Source organism: Lathamus discolor, chromosome 2 (assembly GCF_037157495.1).
Source record: "Lathamus discolor isolate bLatDis1 chromosome 2, bLatDis1.hap1, whole genome shotgun sequence".
Taxonomy (NCBI): Eukaryota; Metazoa; Chordata; class Aves; order Psittaciformes; family Psittacidae; genus Lathamus; species Lathamus discolor.
Genome location: NC_088885.1, coordinates 148,253,245 through 148,273,025, shown reverse-complemented (window position 1 = coordinate 148,273,025; position 19,781 = coordinate 148,253,245). Strand labels below are relative to the sequence as shown.

General features: G+C 41.9%; 1 protein-coding gene across 1 annotated transcript; it reads left to right on the top strand.

Annotated features, from left to right (window-relative positions):
* Positions 1–12: 12 nt before the first annotated feature.
* Positions 13–14,206, top strand: DERL1 (derlin 1). The gene is made up of 8 exons (XM_065668892.1): positions 13–361; positions 1,956–2,067; positions 5,848–5,912; positions 8,271–8,297; positions 10,317–10,412; positions 11,069–11,121; positions 12,258–12,368; positions 13,823–14,206. The coding sequence occupies exons 1-8, from the start codon at positions 209–211 to the stop codon at positions 13,959–13,961; spliced, it is 756 nt and encodes a 251-aa protein (XP_065524964.1). The 5' UTR covers positions 13–208; the 3' UTR covers positions 13,962–14,206.
* The last annotated feature ends 5,575 nt before the right edge of the window (positions 14,207–19,781 follow it).

The window sequence follows — 19,781 nt, the reverse complement described above, 5'->3', positions numbered from 1 at the left end:
ACTTCCGGCCCTGCGGTTGCCCCGGCTGCCGAGGGGCAGGGCCGGAAGTGGTGGCGGCTCGGCTGAGTGCGGCGGCGCCACGTCTGGCGCAGGACTGCCCTCCCTGCCTGGGGCGGCGGCGGGGGCCGCGCTGACGGAGCTTCGCCTCTCCCTCCCCTCAGCGGCCGGTTCGTGGCGAGGCCGCGGCGGCGGTGACAACGGCAGCGACATGTCGGACCTGGGGGACTGGTTCCGGAGCATCCCGCTCATCACCCGCTACTGGTTCGCCGGCTCCATCGCGGTGCCGCTCATCGGCAAACTGGGCCTCGTCAGCCCCGTCTATCTCTTCCTCTGGTCCGACGCCTTCATCAACCGCTTCCAGGTACGGGCCGCACTACAGCTCCCGGTGTGCCCCGCGGAGCCCGCGTCGGCAGGGAGCCCGCTCTGGGGCGCGCTGGGCATTCTGGGGGTTGTAGTAAGCGGCCTGGCCAGGGTTGCGCGGGGGCTGGGCCCCGGCCCTGTCGCTGCCGCCCCGGAGGGAATCAGCCACCGAGCAGCCCGTTAGAGTCACCGCGATCACCTCCAGCGGGAACCCGGGTTCCTGCATAAGCTACATAAGGCCTGCGGCTGAGCCCCGGGTTTAGCTGTTGTCTGCCTCTGCAGGCCCCGGGCTCCACACCGAGGTGACAGACGGTGGTGTCTGGCCCTGCCCGGGACCCTGGGTGGGAGAAAGACGGGTTGGAGCCCCTCAGAGGTCCTGTAGTTTCTCTTTCGTCTCAATCTGGTGTGTTTCTTCCCCTATGGTTTTAGGGGCAATTGTTTTGGATGGCACCGGTGGTTGTGCCAAGGCACTCTCCAGTCATAAAACCTGTGGTTGTGACTTCAGGTGACTTGCCCAGCTTCTGCTCTGCGATTGTGAGTTTGAGAAATAAGGGCTACAGGCAGATGTGCAACAGTCCCGAGCCAGTTGCTCTGACGCTACTGAGGCAAGGCTAAAGAAGAGCATCTTTTGTAGCTTCTTGCTGGGAATTTGAAAACGCTTGTGTATTTGGGATTGTCAGCTGTGCCTAGCTATGGTTGACATAAACTAACAGCTGAAGTCCCGAGGTTTCAGATGTGCAGTGTTTCTGGGTGTGTTAGCAGTATCAAAAGTGGTCAGAGTCTGATTATAGTCTTTTTCCTCACACTGAGAGGTTACAGGTGCAGTGTTCTGGTTTGCAGGAGTGTAGGGGGAGAGCACCCATTGGATGGACTGAGAATGAAAGTGAAGGATGATAAAAGATTCCAACCTTTAAAAATACATTATATACATTCATTATATCTTCAGTGAAAAAGGCTGAGTGGTGAGAAAATAAAAGATAGAGCTCTCTGTAGTTAGTTTCACATACTGTCCCCAAAATTTATTCCTTCTGAAACTGGGGATCCCAGTACTCTGTTTGGAGGTGTTGCTGCTTAAAAAGCTCAGTCATAAATGGCCAGATGTATTCTGCCCTAGCTGTGTGCTGCCATGCAGTTTGCTGTGCCCAGTATTGATAGCTGGGACACTCTGAAGCAGGTGCAGCACACTCAGAGCAGTGTGTGCTGTCTGGAATGAAGCACTAAAGGCTATTGTGTGAATTCTTGGCCTCTGTTCAACAGGTAAGGATGGGTTCTGTATGGGTGCTTTTAAAATGGGGTAGTATCCTTGCAAGCCTATCCCTTTTCCACTGCAATAAAGACTCAATACTGAAGATGTGATGGAAGCAATCTGGGAAGTTCTGTCTTAATAGCTTTGCTTGTCAGATTTAAAAAAGCCCCGATCAACAAAACAAAAAGCCAGCTGTAAAAGCTGCTGAAGCAGCAATAATCGATACTTGGGCTATTTTAATCTCCTGCTTAATCTTCCAAGTAATTGATAGCGAATGAGAGCAAGAAAGCTATGCGTATGTGTTCATTCTACAATATATAAATCCATCTTCCCCTTTTGATCTGGACAGATCTGGCGGCCGATAACTGCAACTTTCTTCTTCCCAGTGGGACCCGGAACAGGATTTCTCTACTTGGTGAATTTGTATTTCTTGTATCAATATTCATCGCGATTAGAAACAGGTATGTTATCTGTTAAATTGTATGTACACGGTGAACTCTGCCTGGAGTTGATAAGAGACTAAGCATTATCAGATAGAGCTTCTGTTGGGAACGTTTGTGGTGATGGTGTTGCGGCTGATTCGGGCAGAACCATGAAAAAGGTGACTCATCTCTGTGCCCGCTTATGTTGGTCAATGGGAAACTGCTCTGAAAATGGTTTTTCTGTGACTGGCTCCTTCCCTTTGGCAGGGAGCCTGTTCATTTAGGATCTGAACTTGATACTCCTAGAATCATAGGATGGTTTGGGTTGCAAAGGACCTTAAGATCATCTAGTTCCAACCCCCCTGCCATGGCAGGGATGCCTCATATTAGACCATGTCACCCAAGGCTCTGTTCAACCTGGCCTTGAACACTGACAGGGATGGAGCATTCACTATTTCGTTGGGCAACCCATTCCAGTGCCTCACCACCCTCACAGTAAAGAACTCCTTCCTTATATTTAACGTGAACTTCCCCTGTTTAAGTTTAAACCCGTTACCCGTTGTCCTGTCGCTACAGTCACTGATGAAGAATCCCTCTCCAGCACCCTTGTAGGCCCTCTTCAGATACTGAAAGGCTCCTAGGAGGTCGCCATGCAGCCTTCTCTACTCCAGGCTGAACAGCCCCGACTTTCTCAGTCTGTCTTTGTATGGGAGGTGCTCCAGCCCCTGATAATCCTTATGGCCTCCTCTGGCCTTGCTCCAACCGCTCCATGTCTTCTTTATGTTGAGGACACAAGAACTGCACAAAGCTTCAATAGGAAGGCCTGGTGCTTTTTGTTGTTGGATTTCAGGAAATGGGTGAGGGAGATTAAAAGGTGACATTACCTCTTGTTTTCTTGTGACTGATATCCTTTAACAGAGAAGGATGACAAAGCATATATAACAATGGATTTATCCATCTTGAGAAGGTAACAATGTCAGTTTTTTCTTTCTTTTAAAAGGGATGCTTGCCTGTGTTATTCTGTGTGTTACGTGTATGCTCTGTCAAGCAGAAATGTGAAAAAGCTAAGGAACAAGACGGATTTTCAGTTAGAGGGAAAAATTAAGAGTGGAAGAAAGGAGACCAGAGAATGGATCATTTCAAAAAAGGGATTGTTGTTACAAGGTGGCTTTAAAACTGATTTCATTTTGCATTGCACAGTTCATTAAAGCTAGAGAGAAATTTTTTTCAGTGGAAGTAAATAATTAAATTACTTGCGAAGCCAAGCTCCTTCTGAAAGCCTTGATGAACAAGAATTTCACTGTAGTTCTAATGGCGTTTTAGAACTGATGGTGTAAGTGGAAATGCATTGCACGCTGATGTTTGGGGAGTCCCACCATAGAGAAGAGATCCCTGCTAAGCCTGTCATCCAGACAGCATTGTAGAATCCCATGTAAGCTGTAATAGTAACAGTGATATGGAGGAGTGCTGTCAGATTGTATTTGGTTGTTTTCTTAGTTAAAGTAAATAGTAGTTTAATAGCTAGAAACAGTTCCTTCATTTCTGCAGTGTATTGTGAACACATGAGGGTGCTGGCAGCTACTGTGCAAAGCTATGTGTAGTAAGAGTTCTGAATTAATATAGGCAAATTATAAGACATCACTGCTTGTACATATACTTACAAAATGCTCTGGTTGTCTGTGCTGTGGCAGAAGTTTCATGAAAGGAAGTTAGTTCTTTCAGCAGTAAATTGACATTCCTGCTGTACAATGCCATCTGGATTTTGAAACTGGGAAGTCAGCTGTGTTGTTGTTTGAATCAATGTGTTTCTTTTATATTATAGTAATTTTTCTATGTATAAATGAAGTTCTTGATTAGATCAGTCCTCCCCTCTAAAAAAAGGCTTGAATCCTTTTGAGAGTGGATGATGTATAAGTTCCTGATAATGTGTTCACAGGTGGAAATCAGCGTGGATCCATGGGTCTATGCCTCCTTTTGTCTGTGAAACTGAGGAAGTGAAACTTCTATTTTCAGGGTTGCACGTGGTTTTTGAGCATACACTAGTATTGCATGCTAGCTTCAAATTTATCTGTCAAAAATCCCCATATGGTTTTGTACTGTGCTTGTGCTTTCTGAACAAGCTGACCTGTAGCTTCCTGAGGAAAAGGAGCTTGATGGGGTTTTGTTTTGTTTCTGTTGGAGCAGAACATAACAAATATCAACAGAGAAAGCAGAATATGCAGCTCACTCCCCAGCAGTATGGGTGATGAGGTTATGAGTCTGCCTCTTGTCCCTGACGACTGGATTATACCCTGGGCCCTATTGAAGGACCTAGTGGGCTAGAGCTCACCTTGCCCTTGTGCTCAGCTTTTTGACAGTGTGCAGCTCAGTCTTCTTACAGAAATACTGGAAAGTCAACTTAAATAGTTTGTCCAATGTTATTTTTAGTAATCTCCTAGGTAATGAGAAGTGAAAAACTTTAAAGGGGTAACATTTGCTTTGATTTCTTCCTATTCTGGAGGAATTCCTGTGCTGAGTCTCTATAGGGTTAGCTGGCTTCCTTTTTATTTGTTTGTATTTGTTGCATGGCAATGGTAAGGAAAAACTTCCAGTTTATGTAGTTCTCCAACTTTAAAACTTTTCAAAGGATATTATTAAATGTTACGGGGTTTTTTTCCTCCTGTCATATAACTTACATGGCTGGACTTAAATAATAAAATGACTAAAAGATGAATTTTGGTTTACATAGGCTGAGCTCCTGTAGTTATTCTAAAAAGGTAATGCTTAAAGATAGAGTTTTCTTTCTTTAATCTTTTGGGGACATGTAAAATACCTGTAGAAAGTCAACAGTGCTAACATTAAGCAGTGGCCTTCTTCCTAGGCATTTCGTTTCATTATTAGCACATAATTCAGCTTATTTGTAGTGCTCTGAGTTTGCCACTAAGTGCTTTGGGTCTGTTTCAGCAGTATTCTCAGGCTTTTCCTTGTCTGGGGGGGGCTATGCGGCAGTTGGTATGAGTCTTGCTCGGATGCAGAGGTCCATGGCTGCCCTTTGCCACAGTTTGCAAGACTGAGAGCTTATGATTTTCATGTTTGCAAGGAGCCGTTGGGTGTGTGAGTGTTTAACCCTTGTCTCTGCCAGGTCCCAAACTCAGCTGGGCATCTAAATGGAATTTCATAAAGTATGACCTGCAGGGAATGTTACTCTGGTTTTTGTCTGTGGGTGTTTTTTATTTCCGCTGTCCTGAAAAAATTTGACACACGTTTGAAATAGGGAATGAAGCTAACAATTCAGCTTAGAAGAAGGAACAGAATGATCTGCATGTGTACCTTCCTTGTCATGTACATTAATTTTTCTGGAGTATAAAAACTATTGTATCTCTTGAGTCTGAGCAGATGATGCAAAGAGGATGCAATTTGCCTAAGTGAAGACTGGTTTTCACATGACTATTGTTAAACGTGGTGTCTCTGCCTTTGCTCTGCAAGTATATTTCTTTATTGTGTGCTTCTGACTGGCAGCTTCTTACAAAGGATGGGGTCCAACTCTAATTTGAAGTTCTATGAAGTTAAAACCACTTATCTCCAGAATTAAAGTGTGTTCTTTTTTAAACAGAAACACTGTGCACTTAATGCAGTAGGCTGAATATCTTATTTTTTGGTCTGTAGGTTGTTCTATTTTAAGGCTTTTTAAAATTAAATAAAAACGATAAACCACAGACTACATGCAAAGGCACAACTGTTATTAGCTGAGCTTTTCTTAGACTGCCTAATGTAAAAAAAATCTTCTTATATTCTTATCAAGATTTCAGTATCTTTCCTAATAATTCTTTTTATTTACAGGGGCTTTTGATGGAAGGCCAGCAGATTACATGTTCATGCTGCTGTTTAACTGGATCTGCATTGTTGTATCCTTCTGCTCATCATCAAACATAGAATATTTTGGTTCTCCTGTTTCTGCCTGAAATATGTTCAAAGGCCAGGTTTTAGCAACTAATAAGTTTTTTAATGCAGCAAATGTTCACAGGTGAGTTTTTCATATCTCTGGAAAGGTAGCAAGTGGTTTGCAGGGAGAATACTAATACATGTGCTAATACAAGTATGTGACCTGGGGACTAGAGTTCTACTTACATAAAGTTCAGCTTGTGCTATGTGGGATTCTGTGCTTGTTCACTGTGTTCCTTCATTTAGCCACTTCTAGGGGTTGCTGCGTGAGCTAAGAGTGAATTTAGTGTGTTTAAGCTGCCCTGTGCAAATAGGTCTGATCTCTGCTATTCCCTGAGTTGGAAATTCAGGTGGCTTGTGGAGAGACCCTTTACCTGCTGGGTACAAGTCAGCTGCGTTTGTCAAAGCAGTGTGCTGAACGAACTTCCTGAAGAAGCTGGGCTTGTTGGTTTAGGACTGTTGGGACACAGTTTTTCCATGAACTTCGCTGTTTTGCTGAATTTTCTTTTCAGTTTTGGATACCAAAAGTTGGGAGGAGCTGTTGACAGACCAGATGGTTGTGCTTCCATTCAGAGGGACCTTTCGAGGCTTGGGAAATGTGTTGGTCAAGAATCTCATGAAACTTAGCAAAGGGATGTTGTCCTGTTCCTGGGGAGGAACAGCCTCAGGCACCAGGAAAGACTGGGGAACTGGCACTCTGCAAAGCAGCTTGTCAGAAAAGGCCCTGGTGTCCTCCTGGACACCAGGTTGACCCTGAGCCAGCAATGTGCTATTGTGGTAAAGGTGGCCACTGGCCTCATAGGCTGTATCAGGCAAAGCACTGTTAACAGCTTGAGGGAGGTGATTGCTCCTCTCTGTTTAGCCATTGTGAGATGTATGGAGGTGGCTGCATCATGCTCCAGGTTCCCAAATACGAGAGACATGGACATACAGGAGTGAGTCCAGTGGAAGGTCACAAAGGTGATTAAAGGGTTGGAGCAGCTGTCACATGAGAAGATGAGAGAGCTCTGGGCTTGTGTAGCCTGGAGAACCGGAGGCTCAGGCGTGTCTTACCATAGAGTAGTTTGGGTTGGAAGGGACTTTTAAAAGTCAGTTAGTTCAAACTTCCCACCCTCTGCAGTAAGCAGGAACATCTTCAACTAGATGAGGTTGCTCAGAACTCCATCCAACCTGGCATTGAAGGTTTCCAAGTATAGAACATGTACTACCTCTCTGTAGGTGATGTTTCACCACCCTCATCATAAAAAACTTCTTCCTTATATTTAGCCTGAATCTGCCCTGTCAGAGGCTGTCAAGAGATGTTGTAAGACCTCCATCCTTGGAGATGCTCCTATTCTGTGCTGTTGCCACTTCCTTGTAGCAATTTGTGATGGCACAGCATGTGGAAAAAAGGGAGTGGTGACATCAATGTGAACTGGATAGAGCCAGAAGAGCTAGCCTGTAGAAATGCTGTTGCCTTTATCAATAGATTAACTATCTTCAGTTGCATTCCACTCTATGGAAGGAATTGCTGCTCCTGCTAGTCCTGTTGAACCACAGCAGTAACCGGGCAAACAACATGCGTTTAGTTATGTTAAGAAAACTACCAGCTGCATTGTGATTGCAGGCTGTTGCCTGTGAGCTATTAGGTGAATCTGATTGTGACTTGACTTTCAAAGTGGTCATTTAAAAGCTTCCAGTTGCTTGTTCCCTATATGATGTAAGGAGCAACCTGTAAACGTGATCTGGGAAAATGCTTGATGCTATTTTACACACATTCATGAAATGTTAAAAGCATTCTGATCAAAGCAAAGTTCTTCAGCAGTTGTTTCTGCTCAGTAGTTACTACAGCAAGTAGATCCTTTGGGTTCCAAGGTAGGAGAGTACTATTAAAAGCCTTTAAATTATTTTTTTTCCCTGTGACTCAGTGTCAATATATTGTGGGTTTTTTTAATGATCTGATATTTATTTAGTTAGAAAACCAACACTTTAGTCTTTAAAAAAACTAATGAAAGAATCCATCTGTTGACTTGTAACATGCTTTTATGGACTGATTGAGTTTGTAGTTTGCCAGTTTCATCAGGGAGGAAAGGCCAGTCCATCAGCCCTTGGAGTAATGACTTGAGGAGGTAGCTTGAAAAGCTACTGAAGAGCAGTTAATGCAACTAAGTGTGTAAATCTGTAAATCATTGGAGGTTTTGCATTTTTTCCAGTGGTTAACTTAATACTACGCAGTTTTAAATATTAAAGGTTTTTGCATGTGTGTTCAGTGTGTGTGTGCAGCTTTGTTTTGTTCTAGTCTATCAGGTTTTACTGCATTTTCCTCAATGATGCAATGATAGATAACTGGCTTGGCAATGGACATGCAGGTAAGTGTGGGTCGGTTTCTTGTATAATAAGCTTATGGAACTTTCTGGCTGCTTAATGACTTTATAAACAGCATTATCGACATAACTATGGGATATAGTTAAGCTGGGCTCGTTTATTTTGTATCAAAATGGACTGCTGTGTGTGTATTGTTAGGTTTTAAGTTTGGTTCAGCCTCAGCTGGCATTACAAGCCTGTATCTAACTCTGCCATTCCTGACTTAGTTCGGGAGTCAGGGAGTGAATACTGGCTCTTTGTGCAGTCAGGAAGCATTAAGTGTTTTACTAAAATGGACACAAGATGTCACCTATGCTCTGTTTCTTCTGTTGAATGTGGATCTGCAGTCTTACTTTTTTATCTAAAAATGATTCTTGGGTTCATTAGTTTTAAATTTAGTGTGCCTTTTATTTGCCAACAGAAGATCTTTTTGGGGAAAGATGCAGATTCAGATCAGAACTGTGAAGTGCAAAATCCTCACGAGAATGATTAAAATACTAGTCTAAAGAAATCAGTTTCTGTGAGGTAGTTCTTATCTCCCCAGATATTAAGGGGAAAATGGAGGAGTGTTTCTTGGACACAACAGAGTATCAGATAACTGCATGTCTTCAGCCTGCCTCTGCTGTTCTCTCCTCATCTTGTTCTGTCCCTGTCACTCAAAGCCTGCACTAATATCTAATATTCTGTACAAAATTATCTTAGAATTTATTAGATCACTTCTCAGGCTCCCCTGGTAGACAGAAATAGTGATCGTGCATCTGCAGTCAATGCGGAGCTCTGTTAAGGGCTGTTCATAAATTCACTTTAACCTTTTCTGCTGTGGGGAAGATGCCCCAGAATTCTTCAAAAGCATTCTGAAGCCACCCATGTGCTACATGAATTTTAGACGGATTGTATTGATTTGTATTTTTTATAATGGTACTTAAAATGGTTTTATATCTGCATACGAAGTATTGCCTAAAAGAGAATTAGCTGATTGATGTGCAGATGTGCTTTTCTTCCAAGTAAGGGTTTTTTCCTTGTATTGAGTGGCTTGCTTGAAAGTGAGAAGGTAGAGTAGGATAGCTGGGCTTCTGTTTCCATCTGTAATACTTTAAGAAATTAGATATTACTTTCTTTTCCCAGTAAAATAAAAATGGTTTAAATAAAGACCCAAAGGTGCTTGTGTGATGAGTCAGGCTGTTGGTGCACTGTAGGGTGTGGGGAAAGCTGGACTGGTGCCCGTGTGCTGGCTTTAGCATGAAACTTGTTGAATAGTGGCACCCCTGAAGGGAAGACTTTTAACCTGTCTTCCAAGCACATCAGCTGGCTCATAGTATTAAACCAGCTCACAGAAATGTTGCTGGCACAGTCTGTATTCAGTTCAGAAATCAGCAGATAGTTTAAATAGTGCTTTATATTTGTTTCACTAGAAATAGCTCATCAGCTAATACATAGTCACAGTAAGGAGGTATTTGAAACAGTCTCATCTCCTGGCATGGAGCATGGGTTAACTCCAAGATCTTCCAAGGTGGCTTTGCCAAGGCTGGCTGCAGTACTCTAAAGTGGTGATTTACTCATGCACCTTCCCTCTGTGGTGCCCTGAGGGGGACGTAGCTGGCAGTTTGGTGGAGCAGGACTTCATCTGGTGTATTAGCTTAGCCCCAGATGAGTGTGTTTGGGTTAGTGCCCTGGGTTGTGATGGAAAGGATTGTGGCACAGGCACATCACTGACTCTGGTGTAGGTATGCTATCAAGCAGTTGGGAGCAGAGTTTGCCACAGCTGCTCTTTCCTGGGTGCAAGTTGGAGCCCTTTGCTTTGGCATGGTCTTGCAAAAGAGAATGACCAAGTAGGTTCTTCTGCTTAACTTTCTCAATACCTTTGAACAGATCTATGACACATGATGGCAGAGATTCTTTAAAGCTTTTGCTGATGTATCATGCTGAAAAGTCATTTTGAAGCTTATAGCTTCTGCTACCTGTTTAAGTTTCTCAGGCTTCTGTGAAAGTAATGGTAACTTTTTGCCTTGTTTTTGACATTGTAGTTGCTGATGATTCCACTCATCATGTCAGTACTTTATGTGTGGGCCCAGCTGAACAGAGACATGATTGTATCATTTTGGTTTGGAACAAGATTTAAGGTACGTCAGACAGGATATTGGAAAGGTTTCTGCCCAGAAGATGCACATGAAGATAAGGAGTAAAACATTTATATTTTCTCTAAAGATGTCCCATGCTTTCACATAGCTATATACTCCTCGAGATGCAACAAAGATGAAATTTCTTCATGGTCTTCCATACAGTGTGGCTTTACTGAAAGATGTCCTGACAACTGAAATTCATCAGTCTGAAAAGAGGGAAAAAATTGCTGATAAATATTCAACTGGATAAAAGCTGAATATAGTGACAAAATATTGATACTTTAAATTGTTCCTGTGCAACCTCATCTGTTTCTACCAGATCTTCAGTGAAGTCTTTTGATCGTTGTTTCCAGACCTTCTTAAAATCAGAAATGTTAGGACTTTGAGATGTAAGTGTGCTGTGGAACATAGAGTGCAAAAGAGGCATGTACTTAAAACATTTAAATCTGTGATATTTGTCTGAGAATGTTAGTGGTGGCTTAGTTTGGAGTATCTTGCCTTGTTAGATAGAATCTGCTTAAGGTAATATAAGGGTTTGTGTAATGCCTACAACATTGAGATGATAATCACACTTCCTAGTGCAGTGGGAAGTTGAGCAGGTTTATATCCTTAACTTGTACTTACAACTTCTCTGTCTTCATTACTTTCTTTTTCAGGCCTGTTACCTTCCATGGGTTATTCTGGGATTCAACTATATCATCGGTGGATCGTATGTATTTGCTTATATGGCTAGTTTAAAGTTATAAAAGCTTTTATAGCTATTGAATGTATTGCTGAATTTAGAAGTGATATTAAAATAAGAGGCTTAAAGCTGTATAATCTGACAATGCTTAGTGTTACATGATGGTCATTTAAGATAAAAGGAAAGAGGAGATATGCATGTGAGAACTACAGGATGTAGGTGAGGGGAAAGTAATTTGGTTTATTTTCTAGTAAATCTGTGTATTAGGCCTTTTTCTTACTAAAAGAGTACTGGACAGTAAAGAAAGATGTCACCTTGTATGACCAGCCATCATTACTAGTTTTAGAAACAAATTTAGCTTGACTCTGATAGTGCTGTTAACTACTTTTCCTCACAGCCTTGCCCAACCTGATGTTTTTATCAGCTTCTGAAGTAAGGAAAAACGGCAGTAGAGTGCCATATTAGCACCTGCTGAATTCATTGTTCTGTCTTGGGTTTCTTTGACTAAACTCCATGATGCACAAATCCCCTCTGTGCACGGTCTTTCTTACTGGTGCCCTCAACGGGTTTGGGCCTCTTGGTGCCGCTGTAACACAGTTGGTGACAATAAGAAGTTACGTGGTTGATTTACAAAAGGAGGAGATAGTACAGCAAAACCAAATTCCCTTTTCTGGCTGTGCCTCCTACTGACTCATCTGTCACTTGAGAAAACTGCTTGCTGTTAGATACCTAGTGTTTCTATGCATGACAGAAGATACTCAAGGGCCTCCATTCAGCAGTGTTTTTTCAGAATTGGGAACAAAACAGTTCAGTACAGCAGGAGACAGGTTGTCCAGTGAAAACAGCAGTAACTTCTCAAGCTCAACAGACTATTATTTGAGACACTAATAGCTGTACGGTCTAATTCCTTGGTGTAAACAAGTATTTAATTGCATTTTCAGTGCAGACTGTAGAGAAGGCTTGGAAGGGAGGGTGGAACAGCCTGTGGATGTGTTGGCACAGAAGGTTGGCTGTTCTTTAGAAGTGGCTGTAAAATGCTGAGGGAAGGGAAATTTTCAGCAATGCCCATGGCAGGTGAACAGTAGTAACTGGCAGAAGATGGGCACTCATTTATTTTCAGAGAAGACAATTTGTGAAACTGTTCTTTTTCTTTTGCCTTGCAGAGTCATCAATGAGCTGATAGGAAATCTGGTTGGACACCTGTATTTCTTCTTAATGTTTAAATATCCAATGGATTTGGGAGGAAGGAATTTTCTGTCCACACCTCAGTTCCTGTAAGCCGGCTTCATTCTATAGCTCACTGTTTCTTTGGTCCAGTTTTCTATATTGTTCATCAGACATATTTGCTGGGATTGTAAGGTGTGATATACTTAGCTAAATCAGCCTGCTTCAGACTGTCATATTGACTGCGCTGCTGAGTAATGAAAAATGTTGAGTTTCTTGTAAATGGCCCATGTGAGAGTTCTTTGTTACCTCTATGGATGGCTTGTGTCCTTTGCCCACTCTAAAGAGTGAGACCAAAAGTCATAGTTCTGCTTTTGAATTGAGCTGTAGTAAAGTGAACTCCGTAACAATTATCAGATACTACCATAAAACCCCCAGTTCTCTCCTGTCAATGATCTTTTATCTGTATTTCCATGTATTATTACAGTAGCTACCAGTTCAGCAACCTGTAACAATAGTAGGAGTCAGTTGTAGACTTGTTCAGGTCTAAAATACGTATTCTGTTTTGCAGTCCTTACTGGTCACCTTGACTGAGACTGCTTGTCTTGGTTTCTGAAGTGCTTTTTCACTCTTCTGGCATTTAAGTACTACATCAGAAGCTGAAGTTTGTAGCTTCAGTTGCCCTTTTGGGTTGTAAATATTCCTTCTGTACCAAACTTTAGATAGCAACTCAATTAACCCTTTTTATAACATAAACAGGTAGTTTATGTTGTAGAAGATGCAAACTTGAATTACAGTTATACTTTCTGTACAAGTTGTAGTGAGTAAGCAAACTTCATGTTTGAGTTTTCAAGCCCTTCTGGTAAACCACATTTTCCATAAGGATTAGAAGACAAAATGATTTTTTGAAATGTCTTTCAAGGTAATAACAACTCTGAAACTGCCATCAATCTTGTTAGTGATGTGCAATTTTCTTGATTCCTCATAGGTGTATTTAATTTTTCTCTGTATTTGAGAAGCAGGAACAGAAGTACAGCTAATATCTCTACAAAGGAATAAATTCTGCCTTTGCACTCTAATGTTTTGTTAAAAAAAGATTCTGTGATGAATTACAGATACATTTAATAAATAATTAACAACTTTTTCTATACAGGGATATTTTTCTTATATAAAGGAATCTGGGGTTTATGTGTGAGCTGTAGATTTTAGTGGTCAATTCGGCAAGGGATTTGCTGGAGTTCAGTGTATTGTAGAGCTGAAATGACTATGCATGTGGCATCCCTTGCAAAATGCAGAAGCTGTGTGTTGGATCACTCTGGTTTTTCCCTTATGTTTGGATTATTCTATGTAACCATATCCCAGAGATGGAAGTTCCCCACAGTTCTCATTTCTCATTACGCTGAGGGCTTAGATTTGGCAAGAATTCTGTGGAGAATTAAACTGTGAAAAGCTGGTATTATCGTGAAGTCTAGCAACTAAAAGGAAGTGCATGGAAAAGTAGCCTGGCATTTACAGCCAAGGTACATTTGTTTCTCAAACTCTCTCCTCTTCTGACTTGTCCTAGGTATCGCTGGCTGCCAAATAGGAGAGGAGGAGTGTCAGGGTTTGGTGTCCCACCTGCTAGCATGAGAAGAGCTGCAGAAGATCAGCAGGGTGGTGGAAGACACAACTGGGGCCAAGGTTTCCGGCTAGGTGACCAGTGAAGAACTCCTGCCCTTGGAAAACACCAACTCTTCAGTTTTAATTGGACGTAGAACCGACCCTTCCTGGTGCAGAGCATGCTTAAGAACTGAGCTCTCTGTAGTACTGTTGGATTTAACTGATTAAAAAGAATGTTTCTGGTTCAAGAGAAAATAAAAAACTCCAGAAGGGAAAAATGTAGATCTTACTCCAGGTTAGCCAGTAGTGTCCAATTTGATTCTGCCATTAAAAAAAAGCCTTCTTTATACAGTATTGTCTGTGTGTCACAAAAGACATCCATTATGCCATCTTATTCCGTGATGAGATGGAACAAGCTAATGGTATGTCTCACCTGGTATCTTGAAAGCTTAGTTGACTGGTAGGCTAAGAATTCAGTGTGAGGCAGATGATTCAAACTAACCCCTGAGTTTAGGAGGCTGACTTTTTCCATAGCTGTACTGGAGTCCCAGGGTCTTTGGAAACATTATTTAAGTGATATCTTCTGCATTCGTAAAGCAAAGTGCTAATGTTTCATTTCCATTGTTAGGCTGTGTTTTGAGGGGAGTATTTTTTCTTGCTGTGCTGTCCTACTTGCTACAGCATGGGCTGGGCAAGACTAAGGATAAGAGGGCTTTCATTTGAAATGGCAATAACATATTAACAGGGCTGAAATCTCTCAACTCTTCGTGGCATATTATAAGGCTTGCTCTGTTCACAATGAAGTTAGCTGGCTTGTTTCTTTTTCCCCTAAGTTCTGTGAATTCTTGGCTTCAAGGTTTCTATTTTGATTGCAAAATTGGGTCACACAAATACTCTTAAGCTAGAACATGTAACATATCATTGTGGTTACTGTAAAGGGTACTGACTGCAGCATTATATTTGTTATCTGAATCCTCAACTTTCTCTTAAAAGCTTTAAGACATCAAAGAATCAAAGCAGGAAATAATTTTTTTCAAGGGTCAAGATACAGTAGAACAGTTTTTTTACTTCAGGACTCTTTCATTGTCAAATAAGACATCGCATACACTGTTTATTACTTTTGGTGAAACATTTTGGCATGGAAAAGGGAATGATTCTGTACAGAGTAGTTTTCCTCATAGTGGGTTCTATGGGCAGAGCACAGGGTGAAGATCCGGGAAGCTGCAAGGTGAGGTTGTTACTGACTCACTGCATGGACTTGGGCAAGCTTCTTACTCAGTTTTCTCAGCTGTAAGGAGGACTCATACATGTCTCATGGCATTCTTGAAAGTAGCTGTCCTCAACTCCCCTAGGTGGGAGCTGCTAGTGAGCAAGGTAAGGCTTGGGTTCACATAAATGACAACACTGAAGCCAGGAACACAATTACTCTGAGCTTAACCAAGACTTCTGAGTTGGAATATAGTTGGTTACTTTTTGGTTTATAGTTGCAGAAAGAAGAGCACTCTCACTAGGATGAGATTCAAATCTCTGACCAAATTTCCCTTTAGCAAGGTTTTTTTACTGGATAGGCAGAGCACAGAAAGCTGTTCTGCCCCAGCTTAGGTGTCTCAGGTATCTGTAAGTAGGTGAAGTGAATATGGGCCAAAACATTTTTATTACTGCTTTGTTTCTTCAGTAAACCTGGGTTCTGAAGGTTTAAGAAATTGTCAATGCAATAGGGTATGGAACTGAGTGGAAAGCAAGCAGTTGGCCTGGAAGTTTTAGCTGGCTTGCCTGAAAAAAATGCATGCTCTATTTCTTTATAGCAGCTCAAGGTTTTGATGTGGCTTCTCAAAAAGTGTAGAAGGCTGGTAATGATCCCATTGTGTGCTTAGGTTTTACAGAAACTTGGAGTTCAGAACTTACCTGCCATTTTTGTCTATTCAGTGATGAGTTTTAACAATGTTCTTGTCCCTGTAAAAAATGTAGGCAGAAGAGAAGACTCCACAGTGTTGTAAATACTCATCTATTATTGACCGACAGCTGTCATTTGATGCTCAAAGTGCAAAGTTTGAGAACCTTCGCTTATATAGGAGTCATGATGCAGCTGGTCATTTTAGTCATAGTAATATCACTGTCTCCAAAGCATTTGTCTTCATTTTGAGTCAGGACCTAACTGTTACATGAAGATGCAATAGTTTGTGACTCAGCTAAACCCCTGGCACACTCAAATTGCAGAACACTTTTGTCGAGAAGGCCAGAGGGAAGGTTTGAGTGGGAGGAAGCATGGCAAAAGTCATTGCCCTGGCCCAGTGCACAGTTCTGGCTCTTGCTTTCTAGCACATTCTGCTTCCCTAAATCAAGAGAAAAAGGTTTGCAAGGAAAGTAGATTTCTGATAAGTCTTGATTAGCTTTTGAGCTACTTCAGGTCAATTTACATTGGTTTATGGAAAATTCACTTTGGAATTCCATATTACAAGCTTGGTTCATTTGTTTCTCACTTGTCACTTGACCTGAAGCACTGTTCATCCTCCAGTGTATGCTGACAATGATGGTCTCTTGTTAAATGAGTACCTCTTTTCTTATTTTGTACAGATAATTTCCCTTTTTGTAATCAATTTTTGTTGGCAAAGTTTTAAATTAAAGTTTTAATCTCTGTTGCTGTCTCTTTTGCTAAGTCGTATTTCAGCTGAAGTGAAGCCTTGTGGTCTTCGTGTCTCTGGGGAGTGCCTGGCAGCTGCACTGTGACACCACCTCCTGCTGTTGAGAAAAGTACTCAAGAAAATGACCTGCTTTTGGGTGGGATCATTTGCAAAATTGTAAAGGCATTTTCTTTGTCTCTGTTTATCACCATGAATTTTGGCAGTCTGTGTCCTTCCTGGGCTTTTTACATTTTACAGCTTTTTTTTTTGTACACTTGATTATTCATCCTTTATTGTCCCCTGGGAGGAAACATCCTTCCACTCACCTCCAGACTTTGTGGGATTGATAGAGATCACTCGCTTTTCCTGGCGTAACCTTGGTATTCTGCAGTATGCTCTCTCTGTCCTGCCAGATGTGCACAGCTGCTAGAATTCTTTTTGAGGCTCTTGGCTGATTTGGAGACACATGGAGCATCCTCTGAATGAGTCTTTTGGTACTCATTGTTCATCTGACTCCACTTGTCCAGTTTAATACCATAGAGTCACCAAAAAGAGATTGTGGACTTGTGCGTCTTGAACTAGAAAGTCTTGGTCCATATTAAGTGCACCAGACAGAACAGTGTGGCATGTATGTGCCTTTCGATTTTGATGCAGCTGCATAGAGTCAGCAGGAGAGCCAAGCATATGAAATCAAATGCTTCTAAAATGCTTCGTCTCTCGTTCTTATTGCTCTGTCTTGGCGACAGCTCAACTCAGCTCAGCTTGGTAATGTGGTGTTGCCAGTGACTTCATGAGAAATGGAACCTGTTGCTTCATTCTGTCATCTAATTGTCACATGGGGAAAACTGAGAGGCTTTAATTTGAAGAAATGCATATTTGAAATACAAGATTCCTTCTGTGTTTATGTATCACTGGGTACCTTATTGGGGGGGGGGGGGGCAAAGCTGCTTTGTCTTGATGGTTAAGGTAGTGAGCTGGAGAGGCACACACTAATTTACAGTCTGAAGCCTCTGCTATAACAAGTCACCTAATGGCTTTGTAAATCCTCTTCTACATCCATAAAATGAAGGTGATTCGTAGTCTCCCTTGTTCCATGCTAGGTTTAGGATGATGGATTAATTTGTACTTGCTGTAGTATGGCAGAGCACTAATTTTGGTGAAGGTGTTCTTCACCTGTAGTAGTAAATGGCTTTTCTTGTTTTGTGCTTCCCTAGATTCTTGTTTTGCCATGGATGATAGTAACAGTGTGACTTGGAATTCAAAATTGAGTCTATTGTCATGATTTTGTTCAATTAAATGTGTAATACATGCATATTAAGCAGAAGTACTTACATCTAAAAGGTGATACATTGTTTTCTAGAATTTAAAAGATGAAAATGTTTCAGCTGCTTGTATTTTTCAAGCACACTTTGGTTGGTGAAAGGACTTCTCTTCCCAGCAGTGGCTCACCCTTTTATCATCTGGAACATGATCTAGGAGGAGAGATTACAGCAAAAGTTGTACAAAAGGAACAGTAACTGTGGGATGCTGGCAAAGCCTCTGCAGAATCTTCTTGATGTTGGAGGGGAAAAAGTGATGATGAAACCTTAACTGGTGCCTGAAGGTGGTTTGGGTTTTTTGTTTTGTTCCCTCTCTCAAGGACAAAGCCCTTGCAAAATGCCATTAGAGCTCACATCAGCTCTGAAGGCCAGGTTTGTCTGCACTACTAACCAGGCGTAAGTGTACTATGATGAAGACCATGGCAACTGGAGGCAGTGTTTAAATCAAAACCACTACAAGCAGTTTTCTTTCATCTGAATGTTTACATTTATTTCTTAAAAGGGATGTGTGCATTTACTCCCTGGACCAGCCACGGATTAAAGGACAGTGGATGAATCGCTGCGTTGATGGTTTCATTGACTTGTGGTAACCGGAGATGTGAGGATGCTGCCTGTTGTCATGTATGGAGTGATGCACTTCACTTGTAAGAGAGAAGCAGCAATATGTTTATTGATGTAAAATAAGGTTTGATAGTAAATGTGACAGTGGTTTAACAAGATATAGTGGCAAGGTACACCTGAGTATTTACTGCACAGAGGACAGGGTCAGACAGAATTGTCAGGGAGATCCTCCTGTTGAGTCCTGAGATTCAGAAAGGAATGTATGTGCGTTGGTGGATGTATGAGGTAGGGAAGCCTAAGGTAATGCTTTTTGGAATAAAATATATTGTAAATCAATCAGGAAGGGATCTAAAGATGCGTAGAAGTTGGTTTTTAACTGCACTTCAGAATGGGAAGAAAAACGATTCTATCAAGGACTATATTCGTTGATCAAAGAATGTTCTGTGTTTTTTGAAGTGCTTTTTTTTCCCCAGTATGGGCTCAGAAAGTGGCAGTCTCCATTCAGGCTGAAAAAAAGAAGCAATGCCTGATGCTCTATCCTCATGTACTGAATCCTTAACCCCACAGCAGGTGGAGGGGTGAGATGAGATGCTGTTTACTATTTGTACCTGCAGCTGGACTGTGGATAAGCCTTTCTCTAGAAGGAAGTCTTGAGCACGTGTCTGTAATGCTGCTTTGCGTGTTTGTTGACTCTGCACTTATTGCTGTTATGAACTCAAGCAATTGCGAAAAGAAAATGGCAGTGTGTGTACCTTGGGAGTTGGCCTTGTTTGGTTTAGGGGCTTAAGCTAAATTGTTTACTGTAACCAATGTTAATGTCAGTATTTTCACTTAGGAGCTTTTATGTACGGTATGATTTTCTTTAAAGCTGATTTGAAGCCTGGATGCTAGAGGGTTTGAGTTTTTTTAATGTATAAACCAGTAGCAAAGTTAGTCTTGTCCTGTTCTCTGTTCCATCTTGCCCTTCTTCCCCAAGGTATGTAATTCGAGATAAAAATACAGTTAATGTTGGAAAAGTACAGCAAGATTTGGGGGCATCAAGAAGCTTGAACACCCTGAAGCTTTATGCAACCAGTGGCATAAAGAGTTTGTATTGTTCTTTTAGCCCTTGTGTTGCATCTTCAGAAAACATTAAATCTTACAGGGACTGATAGTCTTAGAAGATCCTGGTCAGGATCTACGAGCAGGAGAGCAAAACTGTTGCAAGAGTTCAAACTTCTGCTGAAGTCAAAGTGCTCTGCATTGTGCAGGACAGCAATATTTACTCAGCAGCTCTGTCTTAGCAATGCTCAAACCCAAGCGCAGGCTCCACTTGTTCACAGCGACAGATGTGCTGCTCTCTAGCTGTGTCAGCATCTGGCTTGGCTTTAATAGTCCAAGGTGCACGTAGCCAGGGGCAGGGGCTCCCCAGGGAGACCAGCAC

What these genes read in the sequence shown, in the direction of transcription:
- DERL1 (XM_065668892.1), top strand. Translation starts at nt 209, where the DNA reads ATGTCGGACCTGGGGGACTGGTTCCGGAGCATCCCGCTCATCACCCGC. An exon ending in GCTTGGCAATGGACATGCAG is followed by an intron (nt 8,298 to 10,316) that starts GTAAGTGTGGGT and finishes TTGACATTGTAG; the next exon opens with TTGCTGATGATTCCACTCAT. An exon ending in CTGTCCACACCTCAGTTCCT is followed by an intron (nt 12,369 to 13,822) that starts GTAAGCCGGCTT and finishes GACTTGTCCTAG; the next exon opens with GTATCGCTGGCTGCCAAATA.